The following is a 25,267-nucleotide window of genomic DNA, read 5'->3' on the forward strand; positions in this document are numbered from 1 at the left end:
CAAGGAAAGAGTGGAAATACACACCTGGGGGGGGGGGGGGGGGTGCTGCACACACTCGTGTGGGGGTCTCTGACCTTCCTTTAAGTAGCCTTTGAGGACACCTGTCAGAGCACTGGAACAAACACACACACACACTGATCTACTGTTTAAAATCCCACCAAGCTGTATATAAAAGCCTGATGCAGTCTATTCATCACTGATGCCAATAAAAAAGCTGGGGTGGTACACACTGGATGGGACACCAGTCCACCACAGGGTAAACAAACTTTTTCATTTTAGAGGATAAACAAAAAGGTTTAAGGGGTTGGAGAAAGGCCACATGGCCTCTCCCTTCTAACAAATGCTCCCTTTCTCTGAGGGTCACTCGCTAGGCCGGATTACAGCGCCCGCCGTTGTCCTAGCACCCGGGTCACCGTGCATCATCTTACCACGCTCGGCTGTTACATTTCCAGGGAAGTATGTGTGAAGTGTAGCAAAGCATACTAATGTGATAGCACTGCACGATAGCAAGTGTTGCTTTCCGTCCACAGCTGCAGCAGAAAACGGAAGAAGGCCTTACAGCATGTTCACATTTTCATAAAGACATTGCAAAAAAAAAAAGCCTTTGCTGTCATCCTTGAGAAATTTCAGTCATATAGCTAGTTTCCCTTGGCTAGATTTTACTGGAGAGTGCCCTTCCCAGTTGGCGCTCTCCTGTAAAATCAAATGTAGAGTTATTGGCCTTCAGAAACAGGCAAAAAGGCACTTTGAGAACAATGAGCTCCATCACACCGACAGCTTGTATTCTAGTGTGAAAGGTGGACAGCAAATTCAAAGGGAAGTAGCTGGGGCAAAACGGTGAAGAAAGAGCTGCACAAAAATAAACTGAGTTGAACTATGTATACATATATACACACACACACACACACACATACACACCAGAGTTCTTCACCAAAATGTCTCAGTCTAGTGCTAAAATGCCTTGCAATCACATCTGACTTCAAAATCACAAAGGCACGAGGCGCTCAGATCATTTCTCTTCATTTATGAGTGATGGGTCCCGTGGATACAGAGCAGGGCCATTAACTGCACTGAAATGTGGCAGTGATGGAATTAACCAAAATTATGCTATGCTTGTATAGCATGCAGCGTGAAGGAGTGGAGACATAGATCACGGGGATCTCATCGAGTTTAAATGTGCCAGATATTCATAATAAAAACGGCAGACTGTAGCCCTCCTTTTCTCTTATGACAAATACTTAAAAGTTTTATTCTGAAAAAAATATGAATAGGATGTTTGACCACTTTGTCCCTCATGATGACAATAACCGCCCATGGACAGTTTGCCTATTCTGCCTCTGACCGGGACCAACCTTGAGCACATGTGGGGAGGGCGTGATTCATGAAGAGTCTTTAAAGTGAGAGGAACGAGGGATGAGGACTGTCAACACACACACACACACACACACACACACACACCTGTCAGAGACTGTTTTTACAGGGTATCAATGTCATTGATATGCATATGCCCTTGAACCTCAACTTACAAATCTGTTTAACTCAGAATTGTTCATAAATCCACTAACATCACAATCAATAAAAGTTTAATACAGCTTTATCCCTCAGTTTATTCACGGGTTGGTTGTTAAAGACAAAGCTATAATTGATTTAAAAGAATTGCTTCAAGACCTTTACTTATTTTATCTATTTTCATCAACAGCTCATAGAGCGCAGGGTCTCAGTGTTCCTCTGTTCTGGAAAAATCAGGTGTGAACCCCAATTTCCATTATCTTTTATTAACATACCACACTATTAAAGTTGACTATTTTAAAATTAGGGGTGCGGTGGTGCAGTGGGTTGGACCATGGTCCTGCTCTCCAGTGGGTCTGGGGTTTGAGTCCCACTTGGGGTTCCTTGCGACGGACTGGCGTCCTGTCCTGGGTGTGTCCCCTCCCCCCCGGCCTTACGCCCCGTGTTGCCGGGTAAGCTCCGGTTCCCCGCGACCCCGTATGGGATGAGCGGTTCTGAAAATGTGCGTGTGTATTTTAAAATGACTGAAAATAAGTACTTAATGGTCACCTCACTAATCATTGTCCTGCTTCATATATGCAAGATGTTGTCAAACATAGACACTTTGACAAGCGACTCCTCTGGCATGACAACCTGTATGAGTAAATGTCACTATATTGTCACCCAGACAAGTCACAGTGACCAGCCCTGTTCATGAGGGTTTATAGAAAGTGGTGGAAAAACACTGCAGAAATGTACATAACCTCTAAGGACAGCATATGCATTACTGCTATATCATGAAAATGTACAAAGACATTTAGAACTCATTAGTGCCGCAGGAATAATGTTCCTGTGCCAGACACACTCAGAGTCACTTGCAGACACTTGAGCAACTTAGCCAAGATCTCCCAAGCTGGTGGCCTCTCATTATCCGCATTCCACAAAAACCCTCTTTCTATCTGGAGCAGCATCAGCGTCAGACAACGAAGTGTAAACAGAATTCCATTCCTGTGTGCACCTTCACAACCTCCTCCTTCCCCTTCACTCCATGACTCTGGTCTCACTCTGTGCCAGAGGTGAACGAGGCTGTGGGCCAGATTTCCGAGTGAAATTCATTAACATTCCTTGACATTTAGAGCACTAAGAGAAAACAAAGTAAAGCCCAAGTCTAAAATACAAATATGCAGTTCCGCTGAAAAAAAATCAGCAACAGACAAGGGGGTGTGTCCACTCACCATTTAATAAAGCATGTGTGTAACTCCTGAGTTACACATTACACGTTTTAATCCCTTGACAAGATGTCATTCCCCTACATTTTCCCATCAGTCTGCACAGTGTTGAGTTTAAAAGAGCCCCTGTGATACCATCAGATTTTTTTGAGCCTTCATCATAGTTAACTGCGGTAACATCACTAAGCCATTTCCTTGTCCTTTTTCACTAGAGAGGGGAGGAGGGAGAAGAGAGAGAAAAAAAAAAAAAAAAACCCACCTCATCTGAAACATGCTACACTGGGCATCTTCCTGCTGCAATGTGTGGAAATGAGTCAAAATTGTAAGTTGCTGCTTTTTACAGTGCAGAGTATCCAATAACGAGAAGAGAAATTCCAGTGTTGCCATACAGGTTCAAGTTGCTATTAACATGGAGTCATTTACTGACAAATGCTGCAGGAGGAGCGATATTTGAGAACCATATTGAACCATTTAAGGTCACCTGGTTTCTAAAAACAAAACTCAGGGTGTCCTGTGTGCAATGGGCTATTTAGCATGAGAATCTGAAGTTTTCAAAAAAAACCATTTATCAGGAGTTTTCCATTTATTGACAGTTACCAGTGATTCAATGCAGTTCAGCCAACAAGGACAGTAAATGTACAAAGCCCAGACTAAAGTTCTCATTTACTGCGGTGAAGTCATTGCTCCAGAAGTACAGACCTCGGGGATGTTCACTCGACTGTCACCTTACGTGGCGATGAACAACTGAGTACCTGAGTATCTTCCTCCAGTGTCTTCTGTTATCTGTAAAATAAAATGCCCTTCCAAAGGAGGATTTTGGCTCAGACTAACAAAAAAGTAAATGGAATAAACTACTGGCCAAGCAGATTTAGTGTTGCGTCACCATTTTCCCATGGTGCTAAAACAGCACATTAAACAGGGTGGGTCAGTAATAATATCAATACAAAATGCATATCAGACATGACCTGCAGCCACATGAGAATGTTTAACCAGACTTTGCAAATTCATCAAGCCCAAACTTTTATTAACACAGCATGTACCATCTTACAAAAACCAGAATTCTGATCTCAATTTTGTCCCCTCAAAAACAGATTAATACAGACAATGCACAAGTCAAGACTTTGGAAGAAACAAAGTGTCATAGATGCTTGTGCCCCGTTGTGGATGGAGCAGAGAAGAGCCCAGTGGAGGGAGCAGAACTTCAGAAGCCCACAGCAACCCCACATGCCTTTCTGGAACACACAGCTCATGAAAGGAGTGTTCCCCTGAACACAAAGGTCGAGAATAAACACGCTAACTGAGGAGCACACAATGGAATGGCTTAGAACGGGTGGGACTGCTGGCAAACCTCAGTCGTGGTATAGTGTTCCACACTGACACTAACACAGCCACAGAAAAACAGCAAAGTGTTAACAAAACTAAAACAAAAAACCACAAAAACACACTCATGGAGCACTCTAGGGAACCGGAGCAGGCAGAAATCAACGAGATGTTTCTTCACCACAGCCAAGGTGGACTGATCCCATTCAGAAGACAGAATCGAACCATTTGTTTTTTTAAAAAAGTAAACATGAGGGAGCAACTAGTTTATTTTAAACACTGCCAAGATTGAAAATTTAGACCTTACAACTGTAAAAAAAAAAAAAACTGACAGCGAAGACAAGAGTTGTGCAAAATGTGAGTTACAGTGTAGCCAAAAGAGAACATTCATATTTGTAATAAATTTAAATGAGATGACAGTAACAAAACATCGAGCAGCTTCACTCAAGGGAGTTGTGGTTGACCAGTACTGGTGGCGATTTTAAAGAGCCACTTCAGCTTCGCCAGGGTGCCTCCAAACTAATAAACTACCTCATGTGAAGTGAGGAAACTGGAGAGAAATACGGAGCCACAGAGTGGTCCACATCTTTAGCTCTTTGTTCCTTTCAACAAGCTTGACAGAGGAGTACAGAGCAAACTCTGGAGATACCACGTTTGCTTATGCATATCCTTCAGTTCCCAACACTACTTGAAAACAGATGGAGAGGAAACTTCACAACCACATGCGACTGACTGGATTAAGAAAATACAAAGGTAAAGAAGGCAGAGAGCAGAATTTCAGGTCCCCTAAACAGACAGCAGAAGGTACAGATTAAGAATGCTATCAACACAACGGTTAGGGATATGCTAGAACACTGCTGTTCAAGAACAAGAGATGGGTGCAAGGGGGCAGCCAAGGGAGGTCTGGCCAGGTGGAAGGTAGCTAAGAGACATGCAGGGCTGCTGTGGCGGTCCTGTTTCATCCCACAGCCAGGGGCAACACACAGAAGAGGCTCCTCCGCACCCCATGGACCCCATACCACCCCCCAGTCTGCTTTCCAAATCAGTTCTTCAGCACAGTTTCATAGCACTGCAACACACACTGGGACACTTCAGGGGCCCTGCACTTCAGGGACAGCTGTGGAGAGAGAGCAGTCGACAGTTAGTAGTGCCTTCATGGACAATGCGTCATTCTACATCTGTTATGAAGAAGAGTAAAGAGTCTGTCTCTTTCTAGTTAATTTCAAGTTTGAGGTGATAAGTCACAAAAGGAATTTGGTGAAAATAGTTAATGAACACCTACAATAGCAAAGCAGCACAGTTTCTTCTAAAATTCACCATAACCACACCAACTAGTCAACAGTGAGTCATTTTGTGGTGAACAGAAAAACCAAAAAGACTAAAGAAAAGATACAAAAGTACCAACTCCTTCCACCTTAGTCAGGCTACCTTTCGTATCTCTGGCAGCTAGTAACTAATAATTTAAAAAAAAAAAAAAAAAAAAAAATCACTGGCTTTATAAATGATTCCCTTAATTGCATTTTATGAGCACAGAGTGAAAACATCTTTCTCCATGTTCCTTTTCGGATTTGAGTCACCAGTCCTGCTTTGCTCTAGATTGTGAAGCTGCTGATGTTTTTGCTGTATTTTAGATTGGAAACAAACTGCATGCAAGCTTTGAACACAAGCCCAGTATTTAAAAACAACTATGTGGAAACATTACACGTAATTTACACAAACTGTTTCATGATGGTCAGCCTGATCCAAGTGCCAAAAGTACTCATCAAGAATGGAGGCTAAATAAGGAATGAAAGCTGCTTTGGCAACAAACAACTGCTCCTTCCATGCACCAGTAACATTTTCCACAACTCCTTCCTGAAGTCAAAAGGAGAGTGAGTGTTCACCTCTTACTGCCACAATGTTCATGAAAAACAAGCAGTTAACGTCACAGTATTAAACGATATTCCAAAGTACAATCTGAACTCACACATTCTGTTCAACGGTTCAAGGGTAGGACCTTATTACACATATTTCATATGCAACTCCTAACAGTGCCAACATCAGCTGGGTAGAACAGGAAGGAGGCCAAGAGCTCCAAGCTGCCTGGTTAATGGTTTTTAAGCTCCACGGTGACGGAAGGTGTGGGGGTGTGTTTGACACACTACACTCTTCTGTAGGCAGCCTCTATGTAGACTTGAACTAGGGCACACAAAAAGGAGGGACACAGAAGTGAAAAGAGGAAAAAGATGCAGGGAGATGAAGACAGGTGGTGGGTGATGGGAAGAAGACAGAGATACTTGGGAGCAAGATAAAGGGAGGATGATGAAACAGTGTGCTCCACACTGGTGTGTGTGGGAACAGAAAAATGAAGACAATTATTAGAGGAAGAGCAAAAATAAAAGTACAAGACAGTAAAGCGAGAGACCTGGAAAAAACTGGAAGAAAAGTGGCAGATCAGAACACAACAAAGACCAAGACGGAGGGCAGAATGGTGGAAGTGACCCTAGATGACCATCACGCTGACAGTTAAATGCTAACTTTCCTCACACAGAAAGTTGGAGGGGTACGGTGGCACAGAGGGTTTGGCCGGATCCTGCTCTGGCGGGTCTGAGGTTCAAGTCCTGCTTGGGGTACCTTGCGACAGACTAGCGTCCCATCCTGTGCGTGTTACCTCCCTCGCCAAACCCCACCTCTTACGCCCTGTGTTGCCGGGTTAGGCTCCGGTTCGCCACAACCCTGCTTGGGACGAGCAGCTTCAGTCAACGGGTATGAGAACAGAAAGTTAGGAATGTTTACAAACTGCATCGCATATGAATAGTTCAATTGTGCCTTATTTGCTCATTTTAAAAGTTAAATGCAACATTTCATAAAAGTCAATTAAATGTAACACCTAGCTGTATTTAAATGCTTAAACGTGGAGCAAATCAGTCTTTGAAACTGAAAATTACACTTTCAAACCCTAACAACAAGACAGACAAGTGGATGTAAATGGACCTCAAAAAGTATTTGTGGAACTATAGCAATCCCTGGAACACAGTGCAGTTTGTGTGGAGATGAAGCATTAGGTTGGTGCAAGTCACAAGTCAAACACAAAGGAACAGGGAGCTGGGACGCAGGGCAAGTTCCATGTAAGATAAAGCTATGTAGCTCTTTGATAGAACTAATGCTCACACATTGACAGGATCTCTATTAGACATGCCAGAAAGAGGAAATAGAAAAACATTTTAAAGACTGACATTTTAACCAAATGCTGAATAAATGCTTTTGTGATTTTGGGGGGGAAAAGAGCATCAGAAACGACTGAGTTCAGAGAAATAAAGAAATTACCTAGCCTTTGGAGTTAAACAATACATGCCACGTTATACCTGCACACACTTAAGAGACAGGAGCAGAGGGGTCACATCAAATGTCACGTTTTGTCAAGCATCGCTTCCCAGATGAGAAAGGAACTGACAAGAAAGGAAATATGGGAAACTGTCCAGTACCCCACAGAGATTCACTTTCTTCTTGAGGGCCTTGCTAGGCTGGGCAGCCTGTAATCTTCAGGCTGGTTTCTCCATCTGTCTCAGCTTCTGGATCCTCTTGTTCACACCCTTCCTGTATTACTGTCAGGAACTTTCTCCATTTCCTAAATATCATCATTGCCTCTTTCCTTCATTTTATTATTTAATTTAGCTGCTTCTAACCAAAGCAACAATTTTACATTTCATCCATGTACAAGCCATATTTTTATTTATTAATCAAGGAATGCAGCTTAATTCTTGGAACAGGCATTGACGGCCCTTGGATCTGAAGATGAGATACTCACTAAACACCATTACCTAGTGACCTACATGCCTCTTTACTACCTTTCCCGCTCCAGCACCCCACTCACAGTGTAGTTGGAGTTGCCAGCTTGGAGACGCAGTTCTGCCAGGACCCAGATGCCATTAGTGAGCTTGATCGACTGATAAAGCATGTCCTGGTTGTCCACTGTGCGCTTTGCAATAGTGAAGATGTTGCTGCTCTGCAGCTTGCTGCTGGCTGCATCTAAGATGGAAAACAACAAACTAATCATACTGAAAAATATAGGAATAGGGGAAAAAAGCTGGACTCAAAGCACATCATCCTCTTGGAGCTCTGTCTCACCTGAGTTGAGGTGGCAGTCCTTAATGTGGAATTGAGCCTCGTTTTCATTGGGGATGTCCTTCCAAGTTGCCAGGAACACCTGGCGCTCTGTGGGGAAGATCAAAGTGAAGAAAGAAGGAGCTAAAGAATTCAAGACTGGGAAACTGGCCTCCATAACAGCTCATGTGTTGATATTTAAAATCCCATGAACACTTCCAGTGTAGACTTACTAGGCAGTTAAGTGAAGCTCAATTAATTTTAGAAAGCACTTTTTTAAGCTAAGAATGCAGAGCACTGGACAATAGATGTAAGCAGGACAGTGACAGAAACAAGGATAATGTATGGCACAATTCAACAAGCAACTTGGCAGCTGAGGAGAGGGAAACAAAAGCAGAGAAAAATAAACCTCTGCGGGTCCTAGTGGCAGCAGTAGCCCACCATTCCTGGGCATTTTAATGTGGCTACAGAGGACCTGTGTTAGTATGTCTGGCTCTGTGTTGCCAGTTATACTGCTCTTTTTAGCTACAGAGTCTGTGGAGACAGGAGCCATGGTCCAGTAGGGACAGCGAGTGGTCATCTGTTCCCAGCTTTGGGTGGAAATATGCCATGCCCCAACCAGTTTAAACTATGGCCTCTATTCAATACCTTGCAGGGATTTTCATGATGTACTCAGATCTACGAGGTGAAATTCTGCACTACTTCCCACATATGATGTTATAACAAGGTTTAACCAGTAAGTAGAATGAATCATAAGTTACTATCGTTAAACTGCAGCAGTTGGCACTGGCAATGATTCATTGACGACTGCCTCAAATCGCTTTCGTCCTGCCAGAAAAGGATTTGCAGAGGCAGATGGTGACACTTTCATCACCTGATTGTGATACTATTTCTTTATTGGGGCTTCTGCTGCAGTAAAACCCCACACAAATAAAGTAAATCAACTGCATTGTTCTCTTGTATTTTTAGCACAGAAAGATGCCCTGGCATTCAGTAAAAACATTATCAAGCTTATTTGCTTGTTCTTACCTAAGCACATTAATCACATATTAAATTGTGTGGAAATGATAACTCTACTACCGGGAAATTAATAATTCAAATGATTTTTCTTGACATTTAGTGCTACACTCAGATCCATCAGTGTCATCATGAACATTCTATAAACAGAGAACCAGGAAACTCTTGAAGACACACTCACCCATCTTGCCATCCTCAACAAAAAGGATGCTGATGGGGTACAGGCAGCTGAAGTAAAAGACATCAATGTTGTTCTTAACAGCCACCTGTTAAGAACCAAGTAGACAAGGGAACCACAGCTGTCATCGTTTTTGGCCATTTCACTGAGAACCAAGCCCTGCCTCATTGACCAGGCACACACTCAACTGAGCAGAACAAACAGGCCCTCGCTCCCGAAGACAGATTTGCATTCCCTAGCAACATGCTCCCAGTGACTACACCCACCCTGAGTTGGTGGTAATCCTCTTTGCCTGAGAATTTGCTAGGACCGGTGAGTCACAAACGCAAACGTGGGTGAATATTTGGATAGGGGTCTCTTCACCCACAACACCCACCCCCCCACTCCCCACCAAGAGCTATCCTTTCTCCCCTGCGCTCTTTCTCACCCACCTCATTAATGACAATTGCAAAGTACATGAAAATCCGCCTTCACTATAGGGCTTCAAACATTGTTAACAAGCCCCTCTAATAGATTTGGGATCAAGAATAAGGGGAACGTATGGCTAAACAGTTTTCAGTCTCACTAAAAGTAGGTGTTTGTGCTGTTTTAACGTTTGGATTTTAAGAGAATGACAGATCAGTCAATGTCAAGCCATGGCCATGTGCTTCAAGGGCTTGCAATTTCAATGCCGCTACATAAAAACTATCCATCTGACTCATCCAACAAATTGTATTAATTCACACAATAAATCTGGGTTATTTTTTCCATTCAATATCTCGTAGCTTTAGAGGTGAAGGTAACCATATAGAAGACCAATTAGGTGACAGCATACTCTGCTCCACTGAATTAAACAACAACCTCTGGCTTTCTGTCTTGGGGAAGTAACTTCTGTGAAATACCTCCATGAACTAATTTTCAAAATTCTTGCATGACCCAAAATAATCTAAAGTTCTCAGTTCTTTTCCCTTCTCAACCAGTGGAAAGCAAGGCTGAGGAGCTGTCCTAGGTGTCTTGCACACCCACTGAGACACCTACCTGCAGGTTATTGAGAGGTTCCATCTTCATCACAGGCCCCACTGTGCTGAGTGGCAGACTCACTTCTGTAGTCTGGTTGGGGCTGAGGGGGGTGAGGACCTGTAGGGGACCCGCTGGGGCTAACCCAAAACTGGAAAAAGAACACATAAATTGGAGCTATGGGCAAGCCCAACCCAGCATACAAAAACATGCACCGACACCTTGGTGGCCCATAAACCCAGTCACCTGTTTCGGTTGAACTGGATAGCAAAGTCGGTCATGACACTCATTGCTTTGTTGGTGAGGGACAACTCCATATGGATGACACCCCCACGGCGAGAAAAGGTGCCAGCAATCTCCAAGCCTTTGGCCTTCATGGCAAGCAGCCACACCTGTAAGTGAGGCAGGAAGTACCCTTAGCATCGCTCTCTCATATTATGCATACACCAAAAACATGTTCCATATAACTTGGTCACACATTATTCACTTGTGACCTGGGGTGGTGAACTTTGGCAGGGCTCCATCTTGCTTTCTTACATAAAGAGAGTTGAAAACTAACATTTATTAGTGTTCCAAATGAAAAAACAATTCATAATGGAAAAGTAACCCGGAAAGGAATTACTGTGTTACTGTTTTATATCGCCATCCTTTACTCATAAGTCAAGATAACTAAACTGAGGCAAAGATATCTGCACTCACAGTTTTAGGGGCAACGTAGGCACTGGTGGTCGTACCCACTCCGCCACCTAGGTCAAACAGATCGCCAAGCCCACCTCCAACAGGCGCATTCAAGGAGGCAGGCATTACTGCAGGAGTGCCACCAAAACCAGCTCCTATCTAAGAAAGGAAGAAATCAAAGTTGTCAGAGGCAAGAAGGTACAAAGATGAAATAAACAAAATGGTATCTTTCAAAAGATCTGATACACTGCATATCTCAATAGGGAAGTAGTCAAAGTGGCTTACCGCTGGACTTCCACCAATATCTCCTCCAAGCTGTAAATAAACAAACAAGATTCAACTGCATAATAGGCAGAGAACACCTGTCAAAGTAAAATGCTGCAAAGCAAAACCACTATACACAATGAAGAACATGCAGTACAGTGAATTACAGATGCCTGAACAAGATTGCCTGTGAGTTTGGAGTGGATGAGCTATGACACCAAGACAAGGGTCACCAGATGGACAAAGGGAGAGGTGGAACTGATGTGGCAGTGCTATGAAATACAGCAGAACTGCTAATCACAAAGTCTTGACAACTAGGTGATAAAAGGGGCCATTCTGCAGTGTGGTGTTACACACTTTATAACATTAAAGTTTGAATTTCTCTAGGTGCCCGAGGTTTAAGGTACACAAAGTCTGAAACCGCTTGTCCCAAGCGGGGTCACGGCGAGCCGGAGCCTAACCAGGCAACACAGGGTGCAAGGCCAGATGGGGAGGGGACACACCCAGGACGGGACACCAGGCCGTCACAAGGCACCCCAAGCAGGACTCAAACCCCAGACCCACCAGAGAGCAGGTCCCGGCCAAACCCGCTGCACCACTGCGCCCCCTTGGTTTAAGGTACAGAACTCCAGAAATGCCTTTTGAGGTGGGCTCAAAACAAGGAGAGGAGCTACAGAACAGCTATTCCAAAACAGTAGTCAGAGAGAGCACCATGGAAGCTGCCTGCCTCCAAGTATAACGACAATCACAGACTCAACTGCTGACACTTGCAACAGCTGAGGCTCCATTTGTGAAACTTTAAGGCTAATGACGGATAATTAATATTTGGTATGAAATGCAAAAGATAAAGGGACATTCTTTCAAGTTTCCTTTAATCTTGCACAATATATGTCACATAATAATGCACAATATATGGCAATGAAAGCAAATTATGGGTAAATTAAGTTTAAGGCATTTTACTAAGAGCAAGCACTGAAGCAGATGTTAGAAAGCATAATGGATTTACATGGCCACTAATTATAATGCCACAGAACAGACAGAACATGAGTATTAATGACATGAAAAACACAGGCAGCAATGATCTCGCCCGCTATGTAATTACCGGTTCTGAATCATCCCCCATCTGCAGGTGTTGAGTTGCAGATAAATAGAAAAAGAAAAAGAAAAAAGGAAAAGGAAAAAGGAGGGCAACAAAGTCTGTGAGAAGCTGGAAACCCACTAAAACAGTTGTCGCAGTTATCAGTCCCTAACACTGCACAGTCAACGCCAACGCTCTCAGCCAGAATACTATCAATGCCATTTCAAAGCAGGCATCCAAGAGTTTGGCAGTTACAGTTGAGTGCAGCACCACCTACCAGGCTGTCCAGACCGCCACCCAGCAGGTCCATGGCCCCCATCTGCATGGCTGAGGTAGGGGCTGGAGCAACCCCTGTGGTGGGTGGGCCCAAGTCCAGGTTGAGCAGGTCCCCCAGGAGGTCCCCCTGGGATGGGATGACTGCAGGAACTGCCTCAGGGATGGCAGCACCTCCAGAGTGGGCCCCTTCAGGACTCTCTGTGCTCTCGCCCCTGGAAGTAAAAGGTTTCCCATGAGAGCAGTAAAACTGGCAGAACGGGGAGCTGACCACTGTCTTTCACCCTGTCACAAAACAAGCTTTACAAATCTCACAACTCTCACGCAGTGTACTAGAGAAATTTTACAGAAAGAGCACAGATTTTTTTAAAAAAAGCCATTAAAAAAAGTCAAATAGAAGTCTATAATGATGATAATGAAATTGACTAACTGCGTTGCAATTACGTACATAAATCCAGAATAGGGACAATCACAATAATGTTGTGGGGGTGCAGCACTCACGAGCCAGAGCGCGGTGGAAGCCTTTTGTGTTGCACACCGCGGCTTCCTTCCACAAAGGCACTGGGGGGCTTGTGGTAGACAGAAGCCAGAGAGCCAATGTGGCAGATAAGCTCGTCCAGGAGCGTCGGCTCAATTAGGTCCGTCTCCTCTGAAATCAGTGGCTTCTCTGCCAGCACTACCTCCTTGGCTGCCACTGGGTCAGTAGACAGCAGGCGCCAGTAGATGTAGCCACGGTCCCGGAGATCTGGGTTATCTGAATCCTTTTGAAGTGGGGGGAGAGAGAGAGAGGCCATGGCCAAGAAACAATCTGACAGAATGCTGGCAGATACAAAACAACACATATCATCAAAAAATTATGAAGATTTCAGGTCAAAAACATCTGGGCAGCATAGTCTTCAACACAGATGCCAGCCTTTTCCCCTTAAAATTTCACACACTGCATAACTTTATATGTAATGTTACCTTTGTATCAAAACCATTTGGGACATTCTGGACATGGAGTGAATTTTGACTGTGACAAACCAAAGGCTTCTTCACTAATGATGAAACATCTACAGCAGCTGCTGACTTCTGCTCTGAGACCTGAACTGCAACTGAGACTGACATCCTTCTGCATGGTACCCTTAGGGTTCAAGGTTTATCACAAAATAACCCAGTCACAGAACTTGCCAGGTATCTTTATCACATACAGAAAAGAAATGCAAATAAGCAAACAAAAACATTTTCAGTTACTCTTTGCTTAGCTAAGACATACTCAATAAGCAACACTCCTGCACAAGATGGAATCAAGGCAAAACCTGGCTCATTCAGGGTATCCTGCTAATGCAGTTGAGAGGCTAATGTGTGCAGATACCTGCAGTACTTCTGGGTGATGTCTTGCATTTGTAAAATGTGTTACCAGTTTCTAGGAGCCAGTGAGAAGAAAAATACAAGGATGTCACTACCTACTCTTTAATCCATCCATGGATGTCATATGGTTCTACGAAAACCTTCTCCCAAAGGTGAATCTTTTAGGACGCTGACTGAACATGAGGTTAAGTAAGTTTGGTTAACATGGATAATAGGAAACAACTGAACACTGGACAGCATTATAAAAAAGTTCTGGTCCCTTGACAGATTAAAATATTAATAGACTAATGTTGCCACAGAAAACCTCTCAAATGTAAACTGAAAACGTACAAACAAATATGGAGAGGGATTGAACTAAATACTGCAAAAGTGAGCAGTTGAGTTAAAGAAGTATGACTGCAATGTACAGCACATGGCCTACTCCTTACCTGTGTGGCCAGGCTGAGAACTTGCTGCACTAGTTCCTGTGTCTCCGTTGGTTTTTTCAGGAAAAGCTTCACGATGGCTGTCAGGAGTTGCAGCTGCACCTGTATAGAAACAGAGGTGCAGGACAGTTAGGCTGCACCAGCAGGTTCTAGTCAATGGGAGATATTCACTTAAGTCAAAATAAACAGCAGGAAAATGACAAGACCAGGCTTTAACAGGGATTTCATTGTTATTTTAGAAAGTTACTAAAATAAAAGACATTGAGGGATATCAATACAGTTATCTGACTGAAAGAAGCAAAGAACTGGATGGTTAAACATTGTCCTAGAACTAGTCACCCTGAGACACCTGTCCTTCATCCACCACCCACAACCAGCAGACCTGCGTGCTCTCATCATGGAAGCCCTCCAGGAAACTCTCCAGCAGCTCGTCGGCGTTGTCAATGCGCTCTGCATACTCGCCCACGATCCAGATCATGGCAGCACGTGCCTCTGGCTCATCCAGGGAGTCCAGGTTCTCGCACAATGTGGCAATGACGCTCTCATACCTGCGAGAGGTGCACTGATGAGCTCAGGCTACTCATCACTTCAGAGAACACAGCACTGAATCTCACACTAGCCATACTCTCACTGCTTGCACACCAAACACCAACTGGAAGGCCTGATTGAAACTGTTGAATGGTGCAGTCTATAGGTTCAGTAACTAAGTCATGTCCAACCTTCTTCTAGAGTAGCAAGAACAATAAAGCATTTATTAGTACATTAGATACATTTATTAATTTTATGCTTTTCTTCAAAGTGTCTTACAATGTTAAGCTACTTACAATTATTTACCCATTTATACAGCTGAGTAATTAGAGTAAAAAAGTAAAATTTCATTTTCTGAACATGGAATCAGATTGAATTTTTTAAATCTTAAAATATTAGCTAAATGAACATCTTTTGCAAACCAAAGTATAAACTAAGACTGGGGTGAAGAAAAAAGATTCATATTTATTCAGAGTAGGCAGTGATGGGTCTGCAGAGATGGCAAATGAGCAGGTAGGCGCGCAATTCCGGTTCACACTGCACTGACCAGCTTTTTATAACTCAGATAATACTGAGTCAATGTTTGTAAGCAAACACTTAACAGCCACGAATGGTGTCTTATGGAAATGAAAACCTTACAGCAGAGGGCTGGGTGTGGAGAGAAGTTTACCACATTCTTATCTGAGGTAAGTGGTTAATGAATGCATGTGACACAAAAGTATCAATGAAGGCAGTGTCATGCGACCACTTTGGCTGGTTTGTGGTTAAGCTTTGACCAACTACTGGGATGTCTAGATACCACATGACTGTATTAGTTTATATTATTCCACTTCTCCATTTGTGGATCATACCAGTACGGCGTTGCCTGAAGCTAATAACCAAATACCCAAAAATCAGTAAAACTTATTTCCAGCAAACGGGAACTTGCCTTTACTTTTTCCACTGTAAAAGGGTTTCAACAGGAAAAGATTAAATGTGAAATTTACACTAATTTTCTCATTTTAGAATTTGTTTCTGCACTGAATAGGTTAATCCAGCACACCACAGGCTGTGGACAAGAGGTCTACAGAAAGACATGCAAGTGAATGGTGTCCCCTTCCAACACACCACATATACTGCAAAATCAACTTGACAAGGGAGAAAGTTTTCTTCTCTTAATACAGAAAGAAAAGACTATTTTTGCATTCAGAGAATTTTTTGGACACTTCTTGGATGATCTGAAAACAAGAAAAATAAACGTTAGGGGAAAGTACACACTGTTTTCTCTCAGATTTCTCCTTTAGGCTCAGCGGAACAAATTGTTTAATGCTCCTGGGAAGGACCTACATATTGTACAAACAGGAAATCTAAGACACTTAACCCTTGTTTTGTTCTTCAAAATGACTGGAACATTGAGAAGTCAGATAAGTAACTTCATTATTTCATATGAGGAAATATTTGTTTGCTGCAACCCCATTTCAAGTTTAGCCAAAAGTCATTGTAAATTATATTTATTATCCTTAGGAAAAGTAGTGTAACCTAAACAACAAAAACAATATCATTTAAAAAAAAAAAAAAATGTATATGTTTGAATTCCACATGCAGTTATATTAGCATACACAGGTAAACACTCAAAGACTGACCTCTTTACACTGACAGTTTGTTTCCTTCACTTGATGTAGCGTTGTATTTCAAAATGGCAAATATTTCCAGAAAAAAAGGCTGGACATAACATACAGACTAGCACCGAAAAAGTTGGGCAAGAAGCCAGTGCAAAAATAAACCAAAATGTATTACTTCAGACTTTAGAATCTGCTTTAGCAATAGAAACCCACAATTACCATTTCTCACAACACCCTATAAAAGCAGCTAGTTAACTGACATTTCTGTAACACATTAGCTTTTAAATATTGAACTTCGGTCTGTCACATGTGGTATAATTTGTTGGTGTAACATCCTGTCTGAGCGTTGGGAGAGGGGGGGGAAAAAAAAAAAAAAAAAAAAAAAAAAAACCTACTTGTTGGGGTACTTGCGGAAGATGTCCTTGATGACGACGATGGCCTCTTGCACCACGTAATTAACCTTGGTCTGGATGAGGTCCAGCAGGGTGCTCACACATCGCTCTGCAGATTGCTGATGGGTAGGTGGAAGGGAAGTGTATACACTATACTGTTTACATAAGTTACTGTACAATTATTAACCAATTATTCAAAACAGAAGGTTTTGGTACTGAAAACAAAACACAAAATGTTGGACAGCCAATTCACAAAGCCCAGTATACTCCAATCACCAGTCTGCTTTACTTCATGGTCAGCTCACCTCCACTTTGATGGCACAGCGGCCAATGGCACGAACCGCTTTCCGCACAAAGTCGACGTCCACCTCTGTGGCGTATTCTTTCAGCTCTGCAAGCACCTGGGAGAAAGACCGGCACAGACTTCAGCACTGTTACCTTCTTGCAGTGGATGTCTACATAAAACACTTCTCCTTGATTACTACATACATGTCACCTACGTGTCCTGAAAATAACCTGCGTGACCTGCAAATTGTGTATTTCTTGCATCTACTCTCTTGAATTGACTAACAGCTGAAAATATTTAAATAATTACTTGTATAGTGCATCTAATGCTTTGTTATAGTAGCTGTTTTTGGTCCTTTCACCCTGCCCTACACATTCATTGTTTCAACATGAAACTTAAAATTACTTTCAAAAACAAATACTCAGGAAAGCCTTCCAAACACCGCAATTATAAGCACGGCCTATCATTTGATCTGATTCAAGGCAGCAACTTTCAGGACAACAATAAGCAAAGTACACAGATGCTCTTTCTGTGAAAAGCAGAAGAGAAACAAGTAGTCAATGGTTAAATACCTGCATTCTAAAGACTGAACAAGACTGACTTTTTAAAAAATAAAAAAAAAAAAAAAAAATAAAAAAAATGGGGGGGGGGGGGGGGATAATGTACTCTGGCTACTGAACTGTTGATTCTTATTTTCAAATGTGTAAGTTTTGCCCAAAACTGTTTTCCCCTCCAAAAATTGCATATTTTAACATATTCCCTCCCACTCATGTATTGCAAGGTGCTAAAATGTACCAACTCCTGCATTTAGGAATACAACTGGTGCTAAAGGGCTGCTTCTGACTTTTGTTAGAAACTCCAGTCACTTTTACCCCTTGTCTTTCGATTTATTTGCAAATAGTTTAAATCTTAGTTATAAAAACACTTTTTCATTGAGCTATGTTAACACTAAAATAAACTGTAAATAGGTCTTCACAAACTCCTATTGTCCTGATTCTTGAACAAAGTGACACATATGTTGGTCATGTCACCATTTCAACCATCTTCACCTTGGTGTCCACGATAATCATGCACCTTTTCTCACTTGCACCATTACAAGTGCCAACCCTCACTGACCCCAGAGAGAACCTTTAATCACTGCAGAAGAGAGTTCAATTACAGGGTTACCACACACTTTTTCTTATTCTCTCTGGGAGAATTTTACTGACATCTGTAGGCTCAACAGGTAAATAGAGGTCACATTCTCTCAATTAGTCACAGATTTTAGAAATGGACAATTAACATGTCAGTCTTGGTGCCCTGATTCCCAAACACTTCACCACATAGTTACCATTTGCATTTAACTGGCAAGCATCTATGTCTGGACGTATAATTGAAGACCTCTGTTCATAGTGAGAAGGCAGTGAATGTGAAAGAGAGAGCAACCAAAGACCACAGTTCTAAAATTCCAACTCTATGGCCTGTTTGTCCTTATTCTGAATCCAAATGGCATCTTCTGAGAAGAATCAGTGTCACAGACATTTACCCTAATCTAAAATATCAAACAACTGTGTGATGTTACACCTACTAAGCAACTGAAGGAGATGTGCCAACAAGCATTACTTTTTACAACATGTAAACTGAACTGACATTTACTTTCTGTAACTTCTCAGAGTGGACAAATGTAAAGGTCAATGAGGAACTGATAATCTGCATGTGGAAAAGGGAATAAGGCTTGGAGCACTGTGCATTTATTTTAAAGGCCAGGGCTTTTACCTGAGCAATGTTAGCCTGAGAGGCCAGCCGGATCATGATGTCAAGCTTCTCCAGCTTTACGTAGATGGGGTCATTGTATTTGACAAAGAACACCTTCATTTCGTGCTTCAGAATCTCTGGACTGCAGAGACAACAGGAGACATCTTTAACTTCCACTGGTTGCAGTACAACTCATTCAGCATTATCATCAGCCAATTAAACGGGGGGGGGGGGAAGAAATTTTGGAAGTAACTGAAAGAATGAATAGGAAAAAACATGGTAAAAAAAAATAAAGTTATTCAAAGGCTCTTAGCATGAGGGCAATGCCAGTGACGGTTAAACTTGATTTTGCACATTTTACAATGTATTCATCTAAGTTGAATGGATGAAGTTAGCAGAAAAAAAAAAAATTTAATATGCAAGAAAAAGGCACTTACTAACCCTCATTACCCCTCTATGAGACTAACCGTGCATGCAAGTCAATTTCATTTTGAAATGAGCGTTATGAACCACCAAATGGAGTATGGAGGAAGGAGTGGTTCCAGACTCAAAATAATTATGGTGTATCTGGGGGAGTGTGAGGGCAGCTCACCGCTTCTGCACAATGAGGTTGATGTTCCTCAAGGCCACGTACTGCAGCTCGGGCTCAGCCGACAGCAGCGTGACTAGTGGAGGTGCCAGCTTCTTCAGCAATGTGCCATAGTAGTCCAGGTCCTTGGGCAGCATCTCCATGAACTTCATCAGCACCTTCACAGCTGACAACACTACGGCTGAGTTGGCGTGGGAGAGGCGGGGTGTGACCCGCTCGCAGATACTTTGGGGGACAAAGAAAGTGCAGGAGTAGGATACCAGAGTCAGGACCAACAGATATGTTTGAAGTGATTGAACATGACAAGAAAAGGCAAGGCAGAAAGAACAATGGAGAGAAAAAAAAAAAAAAAGCAGGTAAGAAACAGGGTGAGTGGAAAAAAATGGTTGAAAAAAAGAAGTAGAGAAGGAAGAGATGACAATTAAAAAAGGCCTAACTGTAATAAAATTACTCTGTACTACCATATACTGTGTCCTTAAGACAGGTCAAAACCCACCAGGCAGGAACTGATGAACATTACAAATTGTTGCAGTGTCAATGTTTATTAAATGCATAAACAAAAGGTGTGTGCTGAACAGACAAAAAAAAAAAAAAAAAAAAAAAAAAACAGTAATAATGAGGGTAACAGAGTAATGATGAGGGTCTAGCTATGTGTGAAAGATGCGATTTTCAGTTATACAATACAGGAACATTAAAAAGTAGAGCAGTACACAGAATGATGTCTGTCGCGGGCTGAACAAAGACAGTGAGCTGACCTCTGGGACTCACGGTCATCCCGGGGTGTGTAGTTGGCTAGGCAGTCGAGGATGAAGATTTGGCCCCACTCTGTGCACTCGTTGAGGGCAGTCAGGAGCTTGTTGATGGTCTGTGGGTTAAGGTCCAGTAGGTTGCTATTGGGGTGAGACTCTGCAATCTCGGAGAGGGCAGCCACTGCATTGGCAACCACCTGGTGGATGGAGGGTGTTCAGCATGAGAAAGCCTGACTGTCAAGGCAAGTCAGGTACACCAGCATAAAGGGAAAGTCAATTAGAAAAAAACTTTTATATCTCTGTATATTTATTACTGAACCATTTGTCACACAATGAGTCAGTATACAAAAATTTTGTTTCAGCACAATGCCTGTTTTCTAGAAAGAAGCATTTAAAAATCAACTGTGCAGTTAGGCTGTATACTTCATCAGTCTGTCCCTGTTTTTTCTCTATAATAAATGATAAATCCAGCCTCATCCACACAGACTGTGGATGAGACCTGTGATAGTCAGAGGGGCTCACCATAGGATTGGAGTCAGAAATAAGATCCTTCAATGTGTCCAGGAAACCCTGGTCCTCCACCAGCTGAGCATTGATGTCATGCAGCTTGGCAACACACACAGCTGCAGTCTTCCTCACATATGGGTCCTCGTCCTTCAGGCACTTGCGCAGCGGCTCGCAGAGATACTCCGTAATCTTGTCCACGCGAATACAACCCATAGTCCGCACTGCAAGGGCCCTTATCAGAGGATTGGGGTCTTCACAGTCCTGGGGAGGAGAGTTACCCGACAAAAACCTTATAAGCCTTACTCATTCACAGAAGGGTCATCAAAAAACACTAGTAACTCCTGATAAGAACTGCAGTAGGCAATTATCAGGAGTTACGTGATACTATATACAATCTATTACAATAACGTGTGAGCTTAACTCACTCTAGCATGAACAACCTCATAGACTGTGTGAGACATGTCCTTACCTTGACAAATGTGTTAACAGCCATGATGGCCATATCTGGCTGGCTCTTGGCATAATTCATCAAGTAGAGGTAGACCAGTTTCTTCAGCTCAAGGTTGTCTGTTTGCATGCAGTTCACCACATCTGGGAACAAAGCACTGTGGGACAGGTGGGTACAGAAAAAAATTGAACCCACTGCAGTAAAACATGGGCACAAAGCATTTACTCAGTGATGCACTGAAATTTATACAAAGATTACCTGATTTTTTACCAAAAGACTGCAGGTTCAAGTTAATTTTCTTAACAATTACACCACCAGCTGTTTTCACAATGTTTCTAATACCAGTGGTTAACTTCAGGAAGCACTGCTATGATAACATACACACACTATACAATAAATAATCAGTTCCTGAAAAATCAGCACAGATTCACTTCCTTCTGGCAGCTCCAAAAGATTTTTTTTAGTCTCCATAAAGAACCAGAAAAAAGGAACAATGCTTAGGTAGGAACCAAATTTACTCCCCAAAAAAAGATGTCATCTTACAAGACAGAGGAACAATAAAATTTAACAGAAAACATTTCAAAGGTCATTCATTACAAATCTTCTACCAACACTGCATTAAAGAAGCGTTAAAAGTTGCTTTGGGTCAGTGTCAAAAAAGTGATAATGTCCCTGTTGTCCCTGAGCAGTTTCCAGCCTAACCTGACATCCTTGCCCACTGTCATGGAGGCAATGACCTTCTTTACTGCCTCCTTCTTCTTTTCCTTTTTGTCACTGTTCAGTTCAGCTTTGAGTTCAAATATTTCTCCTGCAAAAAAATAATTTAAAATTATACTGAGGTTACCATGTCTAACAAATCTAATGATGTTTTGTGGCAATCTGAGAAGTGTTTGGAAAGTTTACATTAATCAAATGAGTTGGCAGTACTCACTGCATATACGTAAGACAACTGGTTGAAATGTACTTAATGCACTAATTCTGTGGTAAAGTTGATGTTGTGCTAAACCAGATTTGTAGAGAACTGTGTGAACAGTTAGACTCAACTGCATATGGCCTTCAAATTTTACATGGAAATTTCATTAATTACTTAAACAAAATGGTGAGCAGGTGCACACGCTAAAGGCAAACAAGACAACACAATGAAACCATGGATGGAAGGAAAAAAATTATTTGGGCAGATGGGAGAGAACAAAGAAATAAGTGGAGGTACCAGGTAAAGGAAGGGGTAACAGCTCTTGAACAAGCAAAGTACTGAACACATTTACAGCTTTTGCCCTGTCTCGTGTTGCTAACTGGACCAGCTTACACGGAGGTTGGGGGGATGGCAGGCTGTTCTACTGTAGTTTAGTCTAAGGCTCTCTCATCCAATTAAGTAATCATCAGCTGTTCTGTTCTGCTGTGCCAAACACCAACAAGCATGTGTTCACACTTCACTGTTTATTTAAAAAAGTAATTAATGCCATATTCTATCCATTAACCAAGTCAAATTATTTCCTCCCTGGTGTTTTCTACACTCCACTGTTTCTCCTTTCCTCCCTGTGAGAGATTTGATGTTTTTAAAATCATATTATTCCTGATATGACATTTTCTGGGACAATGTCTTCTTGACTTTACCAAATGTTTAGTTAGTTGTTCACTGTGAAGCCTTATCTTAAATAATTGATTTTCCATAGTTATTTCTGGAGGCAAATTTAAAGAACTGCAAGTCAGCATTAAGACAATTAACAGAAGACAGAGAATTCTGTCCAAAATTTAACACTGTACCTTTCTTGGTTGTAGTGAAGTACTTTGAGTCCGTCATCTTGGCTATGAGGTGTCCTTCCCACCACAAGGGATCTAGAAGCAGGGAGAAAATGAGAAAGTTCACTTTCCTGAGGACTATTTATGCTGAAGTGACAGGAAATTCTGGAAACGCAATGCAGAAAAACATGAGGAAATGTGTCCCTTTGCTTGGAAACATCTGCTGTTTAAGTGATAACAAAAAAAAAAGGAGACGCAGCAAAATTCAGCTAGTCCAAAGGCAAAAAACCCCCAATATGCCTGAGTTCTTCAGTGTCTGCAGCACCTCTGTGTCCTGTGCTGCCTTGAAATTCCTAAATAATTTCCTGTTTTGGAATTCTGTTCATAATCCATCATTGACTGAAGAAGTTTCCTCATGTGCCACACAGCAAAAAAAAAAAAAAAAATGCAGCCTTAACTGTCACCAGCTGTCACTATTTACAGCAACAAATTGCATCACAATAAAAGCCTTCGTCTAATATTTGCAATTTATTAAACAGTTCTTTTTTTTAGTAAAAAGAAGGAATCAGTGATGATAAATCAAGGCCTACTGCAAAGAAAAACAGCCTGTTCTTGTTCCGGGCTACAGTGCTGAAACACAACCTGTAGCCCATCATTAACTTTTCTGAAAGAGAACAGTGGGAGGCTGACAAACAGTGTCCTTCCCAAACTATATTTACATTGATTCATTTAGCTGAAGCTTTTCTCCAAAGCTACTTACAACATTAGGTTACTTATATACAATTATTTACCCATTTATACAGCTGGGTAATTTTACTGGAACAATTTATGGTAAGAACCTTTCTCAAGAGTCCTACAGCTGGAGGTGGGTTTTGAACCTGCAACCTTTGAGTCCAAAGGCAGCAGCTATAACCATTAAGCCACCAGGTGTCCCCAAACTAGTCAGTTAGTACCTCACCGACTACTATTGACACAAACACTGTATACAGCCACTCCAAAAGTAGCAAGCTTCCCACTTTGTTTTTCCCTAAAGATCTTAAAGACGAACACAAATCTAACAGAAGTATTGGCTCGACAGGAATGTACTCATTCAATTTGTCTACGGTTAATAAATTCAACTGAAGACAATCAGAATAGTTACCCAAAAAAAAAAAAAAAATACAAGTTCCTGACATACAAGCCAGGTAGTAATTGTGCTCAGCCAGGTAACAAATTTGTACCATTTACTGCGGTTCCTGTCTAGTGAGACTAATATTCAAAAACACCACAACCCCGAAGCATATGATATGATAGCGCAGCTCATATCATATGATAAGAAAACCAGTTTTGAATCGTTAGGAGTCGTAACGTAAGTCGGTGAGTAAAGAGTATGTAATGGAATTACTTCCTTAGACCGTTTTACCTCGAAAAATTCGAATGACAACCTTTCTGACACTCACTGACAGGCGGGCGAGGAGGAATTGAAGGCGCTAATAATAATAATAACAATAATAAATAACAACAACAAGACAGAACGCGTGACAGACGTCCGGGCGTCCGGTTTTTCCACTGAACCTCTCACCGGCTGTCTAGTAAGAAGCGAAAGGACTAGTTAACAAACACAAAGACTAGTTAATGAACGGGGGAACACGAAACTCAGCAGACAGACACAGCTCGCGACGGCTCGGCTACTACCGCTAAAGCTAACTGACGTGACCTTCTGGCCAAGAATAATGAAATAAAAGTACCGACCGTCGCCCGCACCCGCTCGACCAGCACTGTCGTTTATCGGAAACTGGCGCGACGGGCGGACAACGACCAAAGAGCCACAAATGGAGGAATCTGTAAAGTAAACCAGAGGGACGAAGCGACGTTACCTTGTCAGTGAAGCGCGAATGTGTACCGAGGCCTTCGTTCGCACGTCACGTGACCCCTCACGGCTTCTTGGGACACTTCCGGCTCGGGACACTTCCGCCCCACCCCTTCTAATCCGCCTCTTATTCTTTCGCGATGAGGACGGGTCAGTCCAGGGCGACGTGTTCGTGTTATTGTCATACGAAGGTGTCGAATTGGTGGAAGTGAAACTGAGAGTTTTGTAGCCATTTTAAAATACACTCAGAATGTCTGAGCGGCGGGAGGCCACTTGGGGGCACGATGGCGACATGAAAGCAGATAGGGGTCGATACTGCGCATGCGTGAAATCAGAGGGGCGCGTGAATTCTGCAAAACCGAGATGATTTCCATAGGGACTACATTTAGGAGAAGATGATGGCGGTGATGGTGGTGTTTCCTCGTTTTTAGTTTCTTATCCTTACCAGCAGCTCGGTGCACTCTT

The 25,267-nt window shown here is 42.3% G+C and overlaps 1 protein-coding gene across 2 annotated transcripts; it reads right to left on the reverse strand.

The window, feature by feature from the left end:
• Positions 1 to 3,724: 3,724 nt before the first annotated feature.
• On the reverse strand, positions 3,725 to 24,930 carry ap1b1 (adaptor related protein complex 1 subunit beta 1). Of its 2 annotated transcripts, XM_018749072.2 has the most exons (23): positions 24,810 to 24,930; positions 22,978 to 23,049; positions 21,916 to 22,021; positions 21,235 to 21,370; positions 20,781 to 21,026; positions 20,265 to 20,455; positions 19,513 to 19,734; positions 18,942 to 19,062; positions 17,206 to 17,301; positions 16,904 to 17,019; positions 14,762 to 14,927; positions 14,383 to 14,481; positions 13,106 to 13,365; positions 12,609 to 12,819; positions 12,356 to 12,376; positions 11,275 to 11,304; positions 11,011 to 11,148; positions 10,558 to 10,703; positions 10,333 to 10,462; positions 9,319 to 9,403; positions 8,145 to 8,231; positions 7,891 to 8,045; positions 3,725 to 5,154 (listed from the first exon to the last, which is right to left on the reverse strand). In XM_018749072.2, the coding sequence occupies exons 2-23, from the start codon at positions 23,012 to 23,014 to the stop codon at positions 5,080 to 5,082; spliced, it is 2,874 nt and encodes a 957-aa protein (XP_018604588.2). In that variant the 5' UTR covers positions 23,015 to 23,049; positions 24,810 to 24,930; the 3' UTR covers positions 3,725 to 5,079. The 2 variants fall into 2 exon arrangements, with proteins under 2 accessions (XP_018604588.2, XP_018604589.2); XM_018749073.2 differs by lacking the exon at positions 12,356 to 12,376 and having other exon boundaries at positions 24,810 to 24,929.
• Between the last annotated feature and the right edge of the window lie 337 nt (positions 24,931 to 25,267).

Source organism: Scleropages formosus, chromosome 19 (assembly GCF_900964775.1).
Source record: "Scleropages formosus chromosome 19, fSclFor1.1, whole genome shotgun sequence".
Taxonomy (NCBI): Eukaryota; Metazoa; Chordata; class Actinopteri; order Osteoglossiformes; family Osteoglossidae; genus Scleropages; species Scleropages formosus.